This window comes from Rhizophagus irregularis, chromosome 16 (assembly GCF_026210795.1).
Source record: "Rhizophagus irregularis chromosome 16, complete sequence".
Taxonomy (NCBI): domain Eukaryota; kingdom Fungi; phylum Glomeromycota; class Glomeromycetes; order Glomerales; family Glomeraceae; genus Rhizophagus; species Rhizophagus irregularis.
This window is the reverse complement of record NC_089444.1, coordinates 1,122,491-1,135,747: the sequence shown is the minus strand read 5'-3', so window position 1 is coordinate 1,135,747 and position 13,257 is coordinate 1,122,491. Positions and strand designations below refer to the sequence as shown.

The following is a 13,257-nucleotide window of genomic DNA, read 5'->3' as shown; positions in this document are numbered from 1 at the left end:
ATGCAATTAGAAATCGATCATCCGACCGACATAATATTTGAATGGATACCTTATAATCAATTTGAAGATATTAAAGAAATAAGAAAAGGTAATCTTGCTACAGCAACATGGAAGGATGGCTCATTATATTGGAATAGTAAGAATAAAGAATATTTAAGGTATTCGGATGAAATAATTACTTTAAAATACTTTGATAGTGAAGAATTTGAGAATGAAAGATTGTTAAATAAGGTACGAAATTCTTATACAAAATTATTAAAACACTTTTAATATTGCTCAACTTGCTTATATTTAATAGGTTTTAAATGAATATTCAATAAAAGAAAGTAAAATTAGTAAGATATATGGAATTTCTCAGGATCCAATTACAAAAGATTATTTATTGATTCTCTATAATAATTATTTGAAAAAATTTTGCATAGAATGCGGTGAACAATATACAGATATAAATATGAATTGGTGCAAACCATGCAAAGTAAATTATCTTGAGAATAATAATATAAACTCGACCAGTGTAAATGAAATAATTGATAATTTTATTTACACAATGCAATTAAAAATTAACGAACCAGAGGATAAAATACTTGAATGGATACCATACGACCAGCTTAGTGATATTAATTATATTAAAGAAATAAAAAAAGATACTCTTGCTACAGCAATATGGAAGAATGGCTCATTGTACTGGAATAGTAAGAATAAAGAATATATAAGAAATTCGGATGAAATAGTTGTTTTAGAATATTTTGATGGTGAAAAATTTTATAGTAAGAGAGTGTTAAGTGAGGTATAAAATTTCTGTACAAAATTATTCAAATACTTTATAATATTTCTCATTTTGCCTACATTTAATAGGTTTTAATAAAATATTCAATAAAGGAATACAGCATTAATAAGATATATGGAATTTCTCAAGATTCGGTTACAAAAGATTATATATTGATTCTCAATATCAAATATTTAAGAAAATTTTGTGTAAATTGTGTTGAACAATATACAGATGAAAATATACTATGCAAAATAAATAATCAGAGAGAATATTTTATAACCTGGACTAGTGGGAATGAAAAAATTGATAATTTTATTCGAGAAATGCTATTGAAAATTGATGTTTACAAGGATATATTTTTTGAATGGATACCATATAATCAGTTTAGTGATATTGAAAAAATAGATCAAGGTGGTTTTGCGACAGTATATTCAGCAATGTGGAAGGATGGCCCATTTCGTTATTATAAGGATAAAAATGAGTGGATAAGAGATTCAGATAAGAAAGTTGCTTTAAAATGTTTAAATAATTCACAAAATATAACCAATGGATTTTTAAATGAGGTATAAAGTTTATAATTTAATTATTTATAATTTATAAATAATTAAATTAATTTTTTTTCTAGGTTAAGGCATATTTAATTTATAATCCTGATAAAATTCTTAGAGTTTATGGAATATCTCAAGATCCAGATACAAAAAATTACATTATGGTTCTCCAGTATGCAGAAGGTAGAAATTTTAATTATTGGATGAATAATAATTCAAAATATTTTAACTGGTTAATTAAATTAAAAGTGTTAAGCAGCATTATTAGTGGACTCAAAGAAATTCATCAAAAACAGATGGTTCATCGTGATTTTCATATAGGAAATATATTATTTAAGGAGATACATTTGTTTACTTCAAATTATATTTCCGATATGGGATTATGTGGAGAAATTGGTAATATAGATGAAACAAACATTTATGGAGTTGTGCCTTACGTGGCTCCCGAAGTATTAAGAGGAAAAACCTATACTCAAGCAGCAGATATATATAGTTTTGGTATGATCATGTATTTTATAGCGACTGAAAAGCAACCTTTCTCCAATTGTGCACATGATCATCTTCTAGTAATAGATATATGTAAAGGAATTAGACCTGAAATAAATGAGCTGGAAGCACCTAAATGTTATATTGATTTAATGAAAAAATGTTGGGATTCAAATCCTATTAATAGACCGAACGCTTCCGAAATAGAAAAATTCATTATTTTATTTCATAATTCATATTGTAAAAATGAAATAAAACGAGATGATAATGATCAAATTGAAGAACAATTCAAAGAAGCAGAAAAATATAGAAGTACAAACAGAAACATCAAATCAACCTTTCATCCTCAAGCTATTTATACATCTCGACTACTTAACTCTTTTACAAAGGATCTCCCTGAATATATTGATGATTATACTCAATGTATTAACAATCGTACGGAATGTTTAGACTGTGCAATATAAGTTATATAACAGAATGAGTTATTGTCCGGAGCGAAGCGAAGGACAATATTGTCTACACACTATGAAAAAAAATTGATCAACGTGAATTTCTCTGTCCGCCACGTGATCGTCACCCAATGAAATCGCAAATTTTAGTTTTTCGCTCCGGACTTACAACGGTTCCCGTTTCCTAGTGTTTATTTATGTATTACAATTATCAGAAGAATATTCAAAGTAAATATTTGTACTAGTATATGTTATAACAAATTTATATATTATTTTCTTTTATTTATTCTTTGTTCAACACTGATAAAGTAAAATAAAATTAGTTTGTAATTGAACAAACACTTTAAACCATTAAATAACTTGTTATTTATCGTTTCATACCAAAAGATTTAATAAGTATAGTATTAAAAAAAATTGTTTCTTGTTATTTTGAATTTAAGTGTATGATTTTCTAAATTTTTTATCCTTTTTTTTACAGTTAAAGATTGATTGCACAATACCAGTCAATGTTTATAAATTTTATAAATTTCATAAATCTTATAAAACTCCGGTAGCCGCTCTATCTTATTCGTGATTTTCATAACGATAAATCATCTATAAGAGACTGCAAACCATAAACCGGATGCATATATTCCATATTTACCATTCCTTAACAAGGCATTACCAAACACCTTCTTATTACCGAATTAACATTTTTTAATAATAATCCGAAATTAACTTTAGATTAGCATCGGAAAATTCTAATACATATTTTTCAAAGGTTAGGTCATTTGGCTTTTTTCCCTTCATCAATTTTTTTTTATTTTATCTATTATTAATATTTTTGCAGTTTTAATCTTTTTGATTATAAATAACAAGGCAATATTGTGAGATGCCTAATTGTCCTATCGTGGAAATGGTAGACTATGTACTTGAACTCTGTATTTTGTATACTAGTAGCTTTGGAATGATTATATCCCTATAAAAAATTTTCTGGAAAAACTCCGATTAATGATCATTTTTCTAGTTTTTACTCCAGAAAAACTCAGACATGTGATTAATTTTCTAAAAATTTTTTATAAAGTATATTTGTATCATCTAACATTAAGTGAAATTAACCTGAAATAATGTTAGTTATATTAATTATGAAAAGTGTTTGAATTATTGTCAGTTATTCAGCAGTTGGTTAATATTCAACTGTAATAAAGCGATGATTGTGAATTGAAGAACAATTCAAAGAAGTAGAGTAGCCGTTGTTTACAAAAGATCTTGAAAAACTTCGTTCCAGAATTTTTAGGTAAATCAGATAAGTTTGAATGTTTTAATTGAGCCAGTAATAATTATTTTTGTAATTAAATTTAATTAAAACAAACCAAAAAACAGTCCGTACCAATTATTGTTAGAAATTAGAAATTATATTTATAATCATCATGTTAATAGAGAAAATTCATATTCATTTTTGTCTAACACAGATTATAGAATATATCTAAATTTTATTTTACATAAATAAAATCAGTATATAAATTGAACAAACATTGTAAAAAATTACTGCTGTTGTGGAAGTATGCGAAAAATAGGGGAAAAATCGCGGTAATAATTGAAACCTACAAAGTTAGCAGGGCATGAAAACGACGCTTTATCTCAAAAAGTTCAAATTCCAAAACCCGTGTCAAATACTCCCGCTAATTTAATTGTCTTCTTGGCAAATATTGGTAATAGTGGGCGTGAGTCGTTCCGAAACATGACTTTGAAGACATTTAAGTGTGAAGAGTTCTCTAATGTTAACTCGAAATTATTTCATTATAGGTAGTAGGGAGACGACTCGCTTGGTTCGGTTCGATTCCGAACCGATACTGTTGAAAAAACCGAGTCAAACCGGTTCGGTTCTTGTCACTTCGGTCCAGATCCGAGTCAGTACTAGTATATATCAAAATTTATTAAAACCAAATGTACCAAACCGAATGGAACGAACCAACTCAAGTCGCTCAACCTTAACTTTTCCATCATCCCTAATTATAGGCAAGATTACAGATACAATGTTTCATTTTCAATTCATGGTTTTATGATAGTGGCGAGGCATTTAAATAAATGGCACAATTTTTTTTGGATACTCTTACGTATAATCTTTTGTTCATATTAAGCGCTTTTCCAGCATCATTAGCCTCGTAGATTCCGGTCGTTGTATTCTTCGGTCGGGTTGGTTTATTTGATTTGTCTGATTTTTTGTGTAACACATGAAATATCTGACCTTTTGACCATAAAATTTTGGGCTTTTTCGGTAGAACATGTTTCAGAAATAGAATGGTCTCTTTTGCATTTGATTGAAAAATGCAACCGACCGGAATTAAATAATAAAGTGTCGGTCAGCGATCAATTATTATGATATCTATGGTTTATTCATTTAATACTGACGCACTTTTACAAGTTTAATGCATTTTAAGAAATTTATTTCTAAGGTGAAATAGCATTAATTATTAAATCGTAAAGATTATAAAAAGAAATAAGCGAATTATTTAATATTTCTATCAGTTATATCCTTTAAGGTAACCACTTAATTTATATTTTGCAACTTTTTACTCTTCAGGGCCGGAATTGCATAATTCCAGTATGCACAAAATTTGCGTCTTCGGATTTGTATATTTTGTTTACACTAAGTAATACATATAAGGCGCAGTAAGATCGAGAAATTGGTGATATAGATGAAACAAACATTTATGGAGCTATGCCTTATGTAGCTCCTGAAGTATTAAGAGGTAATCCTTATACTCCAGCAGCAGATGTATATAGTTTTAGTATGATCATGTATTTTGTAGCAACTGGGAGACAACCTTTCGCCAATTGTGCACATGATCATCATCTAGCATTAGATATATGTAAAGGAATTAGACCAGAAATAAATGAGCCGGAAGCACCTAAATGTTATATTGAGTTAATGGAAAAGTGTTGGAATTCAAACCCTGTCAATAGACCGAATGCTGCTGAAATAGAAGCAACTATTATTTCATTTTATAATTCATATCGTTCACAAGATAATTATGAAATTAAAAGACAATTTCAAGAGGCAGAAAATTATAGAAATACAAATAATAATAGCAAATCAACTATTCATCCTCAAGCTATTTATACATCTCGATTACTTAATCCTTATACAAAAGATCTATCAGAATACATTGATGAAAATACTCAATATTTAAGATATGTTGATAATAACACCGAATGTCTAGACTGTGCAATATAAATTTTAGAATATGTATAGTATAAATTAAGGTGAAATTATTTCATCGCGATAGTCTTCTATAACCAATTAAATCATTATCATATGTTAGTTGCTAACTATATCTATATTCTATAAATATTAAAATAAAATTCACGTTTATCATTTAACAAAATGTAATTAATTCGCGTAAAAAAATATTTTGAGATTTTTTGGTCGCAATTGTAACAATTTGATTTTACTGTTGTGATTATATTTCCTTAAATATTATAAAAATCAATAGAATGTGGATATAACGTTACTTAGAGTACATCTTGCTTACAATCCTTGGTATCGTACTAGTGTTTCGAGCGAAATCGAAATTTAATATCTGGCGAAACTTCCGAAACCTGGCGAAACTAAATAAGTCACGTGTTAAATTTTTAATTGGCTATAAAGTATAAATTATATGGTTCCAAGTTCTCTGGCAATTCTTTACTTTTTCATTAACTCTCTAAAATTCAAGCATTTGTATTTAAAAGTAAGGTAGGATTTTGTACAAATCCCATTTGACACTTGCTACCAAATGTCAACTTCCATTTAAAAAATTTCTTCATAAACAATTAGTTGAAATGTGATTGTACTGTAAATAATTAACTACAGTCAAACCTATGTGCCGAACCGATAAATTTCCATGTCCCATTTCACAATTAATAAAAAAATCTCATTGTAACATGTACCGATATTTTAGGTTGCAATAGTATTAGTATTTGGCCAGCATTGGTTGAAGTTATAAAATTTAAAATGAATTTTGCGCCAGATCAGAATTAGATTTTGGCCTAGCATAAATTATAATTTGGGCCACAGTATGGTCTACGATTTTGACGGGTTGAATAGTATATTCCAAATTAATTGAAAAATTTAATGATAATTCGCGTAATCTACAACTGGATCTTAGATATGAAACATATTTAACAACTAATTACAAGACAATTTTAGTTTCGCTGAGTTTCGGAAGTTTCGCCAGGGTTTCGGACATTTCGCCAGGTTTGGCAGTTTCGGAATAGCCGAAACCGAAACTAAAAATGGACGAAACGTCTCGCCAATCGCAAAACAGTTTCGCCCGAAACATTAATCCTTGGTGATAATGATGTTTATATGAAAATTACATATAATAAATGATTTAAAGAAATATTTTATAGAAAAAACCAAATAAAATTATATTTCAAAGGTAATTATAACAATGCTTATAGTAGTTGCTAAAATATAATCTTATGATAGGAGTTACTTATGATTCATAGTAATTATTACGATAAATTAAGTATATTACGCCAATCTAAGTAATTTCTATTAAACATAATAGCTATTATTATAAGTCCTTATTTTTTTTCTAAAATATAGTTGTTATTTGTTTATATCTAAAACTTGTCTATTAATCTATTAATATAATTATACAAAAAAAAAGAGACTTGGCCCTAGTGCTTCGATCCGGATGAAAACCGTCATCCGGGTTACACAAAAAAGGATCCGGATTAGATTTACAACTGATCGGCAATAATTCTGGCCAGAATTCATAACGCCGGCCAGAATTACAAATTTGTTTAACATTAAAATTTTTCGTGTAGCCAATAAAAAATTTTTTACCCGGTGGCTAAACTATTTTTCCGGTGTCACGTGATATTAATTTCGGCCAGAATTACAAATTTGGCCAATTATATTCCAATTTTATTCAATACTTTTTTTAAACCAATTACATATTATTCAGACTATTGTTTAACATTTATTTGTAAATTAACTAACTATGAAATTTTGGATAAACAAGATATTTTGTATACAGCTGAAGATTACTATAGATAGATGTTTTGAGTTAGTTAGGCAATTTTTAAATGTTAAAATGAGATTTGTTTCTTTCAAAAATTAAAGAATCATTTGAATCAATTATATAACACTAAGGTTTTAATTTTTAAAAAAAAGTTGTTATAATTATTTAAATTTTATAATATCCCAATTTTTTGCAATAATTTTTCATTTAAAATCAGTTGATCAAACATGTCATTCAAGTGTTTTCAGTGTTTTCACTTTTCAATATTTAAAGTTTTGTCTATAGTCGTACTTTAATGAAAAAATATATATACTTATTTCTTGTAAATCTTAATTATATAAAATTACAGTGCTATGAAAAAAAAAATATAAATAAAGATTCATCCGGATTCCGGTTTAAACCGAATATTTTTCATCCGGATTACAATCCGGATGAAAACCGCAAAATCCGGATATCCGAAAAAAAAAAAATATCCGGATCGAAGCACTACTTGGCCCAGGAAGATTATCAAATTAAAAATATCCAGCTGAACGAAAGATTTCTAAATAAAGAGTTACAAAGTATAAACTGTAACCTAAATTTATAATTATAAATGAAAAAATAAACAAAAACTTTTAAGATAATAAGTCCTGGAAAAACATTGTTATTTCCAAGCATGTCGCTAATGTAAGGATAGAAAAAGCTGTGAAACAGAGATTTCATAATAACTATTATTACATAAAATTCTCAATATTAAGACATTAAAATTAAACGAATTTTATATTCCTTGTATAAAAAAATCAATTTCAAAATATTTTCTATTTTGAATGCAATCATATACATCTGTTGCTTGAACAACTGGACAAATACAAAGACAAAATCCGTCGTATAACTCCTGAATATCAATTCCAATAAATTCGTTAATAGACATTTTAATGTTTTTTAAACAAATTTATGTATTAGCTTAAGTATTGCAATACTTCCAGTAACGCGAATCCAAAAGCTATTAACCTTTAAAATATTCATATCGGCTGATCAGAAAAGCCTCCCATAATTTTATATGCTAATGACAATAAGTAACCCATCAGTTATATAATGAACCCATCAACTGAGCTTAAATATTAATTGGCTTGATTTTTCCAATCAGCCGATATAATGAATATTGTTCCGGCTTTCGAAGTACAACATGCAATCAGCGTGAAATGCACAATAGAAATTATATTATCAAGAGGTTTTATAAACAAATTATGTTTTGACAAAATAATTGATTAAATATTATTTGAATATCATATACAATATAAAATTAAAATAATTATAAAATCACCGAGAAACATAGGATTCATTTCTCCATATTAATTGGGCAAATAATTTAATAAATCTTTCTAATTTCAATTTTTTGAAATGACAAAAGTCGTAAAAAAAAAATTCTGTTACGCAACATCTTTACAGTCAACTCTGGATATAACGAACCCTCTATTCCAGGGGGTTTAGTTCGGTATAGAACTAATTTTCTGTTCTAGGTAATTTAGGGCAAACTTGTAATGCTGCCCTAAATTTCGAAAAAATTACCAGTAATTCTGGCCAGCACTATAAATTTACTATATAGTCACATGACCATTAGTTATAGATACTTAGTGTTTTTATATAATAAATCGGTTCTGGAAATTCCGGTTCGGTATAACAAAGTTTATAACTTATAACCAGAGTCGACTGTATAACGTATTTTAACTGATTAATTAATAGCTTAAATATGTATATATTTAAATTTTTATGCCCCGGACTCTTTCAACCAGGAATTGAATATGGTTAATTTATAATTTTTTTTTGTATAGTGTATATCATTTCACTGAATAACGAAAAAATAATTTTTTTTTATCCCATCGGTATTATGTATACACCGATGGATTTTTTTGTAAATTATTCCACCGGTATAAAAAAGTATAAAAAAGTATAAAATCCATCGGTGTATACGCCATACACAATGAGATAAACCTGTTATTCCATGGGTATCTAATAAATACTCCATATACACCGATGCTCCCCTCCCTTCGGGGGGGCCCCCAAGACATCGGTGAATATTTCAGTTATTCATTGATACCCATGGAATAACAAGTATGTATTGAATAACAAAACAGTGTAATCGACAACTAATGTGGACTTTCATATATTGAAGGTAAAATACATCTTTCTAATGATGAAATTCAGTCTTTGATTGATATATATAATTTGACGTGTTTCCAAATATAAATATTTCTTCCAGGTCTTTCAAAGTAAATGTCCAGCAACATAAACCCTCTCACAAGGGTTATTAATAAACATTAAGCCAATGGATTTCATCGTACTTTTTAATATACTACCACCGCTAAAATGTTTTATCCTATAATCTTCAGAATTTCTGATCTATATAATTAAGATTGTTCACAACGCTTGATAAAAGTTTGAAAATTTGCAATAGGAATATGGACCAATTATCTAATTCTTCTTATGAGTTGTATCATATTTATTCTTTGTTATTAATCTCTCGTCATAAATTATCTTAAAAGTACGGAGCCTGGTGTGAGATCTGTGCACCTTGCATAATATATTTCTCTGATAATATTATTTTATGTACAGTAAGTGAAATAATTTTAATTCGTTAAATTGGCTCCATTTAGAATTAAAAATCTATTAAGCTATGTTGTTCTTAGAGTTTTTGATTGGCTAGATCTTTGCTGCATTTAGTGACCGATTTTAGGTCGAACGGAACTCAGAAATACAGTATATATTTAGGGATCAGGCGGCCTTTGAACATTTTATTATTAGCAGTACGCAGGCCTGATATTAAAATACGCAGACCTTTGATAAATTTTTTATTTATATATTTATTATATATTTGTATTTCCATAATTTATTTAATACAACATCTCATTATTTTTTTACCATATGCAGTTAAACTTAAATAACAATAAATCAAAAACATCATATTATACAAATATGTTTACTCCTCAAGAAATAATAATATATTAAGCAATAATGAAATGTTTTTTTTCTTGAAACAAAAAACTTACTACGTAAATAATATCGTACAATATAATCTGTAATTTGATGATCCTGCCTGACTAAACTAGTTTTTCAAGTGGTATTGTTTATTTTACTTATGACCGAGTATGCCTGTTAGTATATGTTGAGACTTGAATCCATCACAAAGAATTATACTTCTCTATATATAGATTTCCATTAACAAATAGATTTACTTATCAGGCTATCTCATACAATATATTTAATATTTTATACATCGATGAAAATTTATTTATCGATAGACTGTCTCAAAATACAACGCCCAATCTAGATAAGTTTGGGACATAACAGGTTTGAATAATGGAACATATATCCGATCAAATTTCGTAAGATTATCCAGATATCCAAATCTGGTTAAATTGTTTTTTCATTGGAATCACTTTCAACATTTTCATATCTCCATATAAATCCATAAATGATAATTTTCAATATAAAAACCACTACATCTTGGAGCTACAAACTAGACGATGAATCTTCATACAGAATTAGGTGAGAACGAACGTCAATTTAAAGACGGTAAAATCAATGAGAACGAATATAACACACGTCATAAGTCATTACTAAACGAATGGATAGACGGGCCAATGAAAACAAAGAAAATTGAACCTACCTGTGGTAAATAGCCAAATAATAAAAGTAAATTATTTAACAACAGTAACGTATAATTGCTGATTTTTCATAATGTGATAGTAGTCAATAAACCAAAGAAAACAGATTTATATGAGATCCTTCAGTTAGAACCCGACGCAACCAAAGTTGAAATTAGTTCAAGCTATAGGAAACTTGCGATGAAATACCATCCGGATAAGGATGGCAGTATTGAAATTGAAGAGGTATTTCACAATGTATCACCAGATTCCCCTTAACTATTTGCGTATTAACTCAATGTTCTTAATGCAGTGGGGGAAACTCGCAAAAGCATACCAAATTCTTTCTGACGATAACAGCCGTTCTCTATATGATAACTACGGAATAATAAGAAATTGTAATATCTTAATTATTAATAATTTTTTCCTACATATCTTATTTTAAAATTTTATTTAATTCTATATACTTAGCAGGCAAAGCTTCATTCAACTCATATGTAGGAGGAGACTTATGGCAACCCTACATTGGCAACTTAGAAATTGGCCTTTGGTTATTCTCACTTATGGACAACAATGAATTAGAAAATTTAGTCTCGATTGAACAGGCGAAAGAACACCGTCACACCTTTCGTGTATCCAGCATTGTTCGTTATCTACAAGTTAAACTATCTCGGTTCCCAGAACAAGACAATTCATCACAAGAAGATTATTCACAATTTCTAAAAAGCCTCCACGAGGAAGCTCGAAAACTTTACGATGAACCTAATGGCAAAGAGCTTCTATTTTCTTTAGGTGAAATCTACATTTCTGAGGCAGGAACCTATCTAAATAAATTTTCTACCGACGATTATTTTAGCATTCTTAAGGTTGTGGAGTTTTTTGTAGACTTGTTATTTGGATACTTCGAGTTAATAACTAAGAATAAACCTAACCTGGAAGAGGTAATTTGAAAGTCATGTAATTTTTAAAAGAATACAAATAAAACTTTTTACAACTAAATATACACTTGAACACTTGAAAAACTTAGATCAATAAATTAGCTTGGAAACTTTCACTGTCAGAAATATCTTCCATCGCTCATGAAACCTGTGAAAAAGTTCTTAATGACGAGAATCTTAGCGAAGCTGAAAGTTATCATCTTGCCAAATCTATGCGTCTCATGGGCGAAGTATGGCTGGAAGTAAGCAAGTTGTAATCTTTTTTCCAGCTTCATTATTCTTCAAATGTTGGAATATATCATTTTTGATAATATTTAGTTTATTACTTTATTGGATTTATTATTATAATATAATACTGTGTGGTTCACATTTTCAAAATATTTATTCATAAAATTGAACATTTGAGCGAAAATTTAAAGAATTTAGTTTACCTTGAGTAAAATTGTTATGTAATAAACGCTTCATATTTTTTAAATTAAAAAAAATATTGTGATCCGCAGTAATTTTAATTAATCCCGTGATATATATGAGGATATGTGATCACGAGTTTTTTTTAGGGATTTTTCTATTTTGGTCTTTTTTACTTCTGAATCTTAAAAATTCATTGTTTAACATTTTCTTTTTTACTAGATTTGGCCACTTCCATTAAAAAAAAATGACGAGAATATGTTCTTCAAAGGACACTTTGCGATCAGTAATGAAAAGGAATTTTATATTATTTTAACGAATCAAATTTATTAAATCGTTTTTGAAAGATAAAAGTATTTATAAAAAAGTTTTATCTTTTATGGTTAAGATTGGAAAAGGTATTTGAATGTGGAATCACGAAGAAAAAAATTTATATTAATATTCATGAATGATTTACTTATGCATTCATCCTTTGCTCTCGCGATTGGATATTAGTTGATAGTTTTAAATAATTATTGTCAAGAAGGTTTGTAAAGAGACGCGAGGGGATGAGCCGTGGGATAATCCGTCCTTAAAAGTAAGTAATCTTTAATTAGTTCAAACTAATGCAATAGATTTATCGATCAATCTAAAAAAAGTTGTTACGTTATTTTATTATTTTTACGAAATAGAGATGATAAAAAAACCTAATTATAAGAACAAGTGATCAAAGTATCAAATACACTGGGATTAATTGTCAAACTAATGATGAGAATGCTTTTAGATATATTTAAAAAATGAAACATCGGTTTGTGAAAAATCGAAAAAGATTAATGATAAATATTTTATTTGAAAATTATTATGCCAATAATATTATATTTAATAAATAAATATAACAAAGGGAAAAAAAGAATATGTATTCTATACAGATGAATCATAAAATGAGGATAAGAAGGATTTAGGATGCTAAATAAGAATATTAGCCAATTTCTTTAGTACTACTACCTTTTCATCATAAAAATTTAAAATTTGTTCAATAAAGAATAATTTTTGAATTCTAAAG

At 28.0% G+C, this 13,257-nt stretch overlaps 3 protein-coding genes across 4 annotated transcripts; all 3 read left to right on the top strand.

Moving 5' to 3' along the window:
- OCT59_008016 (uncharacterized protein) lies at positions 1-2,267 on the top strand (the record flags this gene model as incomplete). Its single annotated transcript, XM_066142184.1, has 6 exons — positions 1-231; positions 299-787; positions 856-1,332; positions 1,395-1,500; positions 1,567-1,713; positions 2,011-2,267. 6 exons carry the CDS (start codon positions 1-3, stop codon positions 2,265-2,267), a joined length of 1,707 nt encoding a protein of 568 aa, XP_065999090.1.
- Positions 2,268-5,163: 2,896 nt separating this feature from the next.
- Positions 5,164-5,469, top strand: OCT59_008015 (uncharacterized protein; the record flags this gene model as incomplete). The annotated part of the gene is made up of 1 exon (XM_025310305.2): positions 5,164-5,469. The coding sequence occupies one exon, from the start codon at positions 5,164-5,166 to the stop codon at positions 5,467-5,469; it is 306 nt and encodes a 101-aa protein (XP_025183601.2).
- Positions 5,470-10,748: 5,279 nt separating this feature from the next.
- OCT59_008014 (uncharacterized protein) lies at positions 10,749-13,252 on the top strand (the record flags this gene model as incomplete). Of its 2 annotated transcripts, XM_066142183.1 has the most annotated exons (9): positions 10,750-10,897; positions 10,976-11,115; positions 11,183-11,267; positions 11,344-11,810; positions 11,897-12,049; positions 12,438-12,501; positions 12,563-12,613; positions 12,752-12,792; positions 12,887-13,252. In XM_066142183.1, 9 exons carry the CDS (start codon positions 10,750-10,752, stop codon positions 12,890-12,892), a joined length of 1,155 nt encoding a protein of 384 aa, XP_065999089.1. In that variant the 3' UTR covers positions 12,893-13,252. The 2 variants fall into 2 exon arrangements, with proteins under 2 accessions (XP_065999088.1, XP_065999089.1); XM_066142182.1 differs by lacking the exons at positions 12,438-12,501; positions 12,563-12,613; positions 12,752-12,792; positions 12,887-13,252 and having other exon boundaries at positions 10,749-10,897; positions 10,973-11,115; positions 11,341-11,810; positions 11,897-12,314.
- Positions 13,253-13,257: the final 5 nt, after the last annotated feature.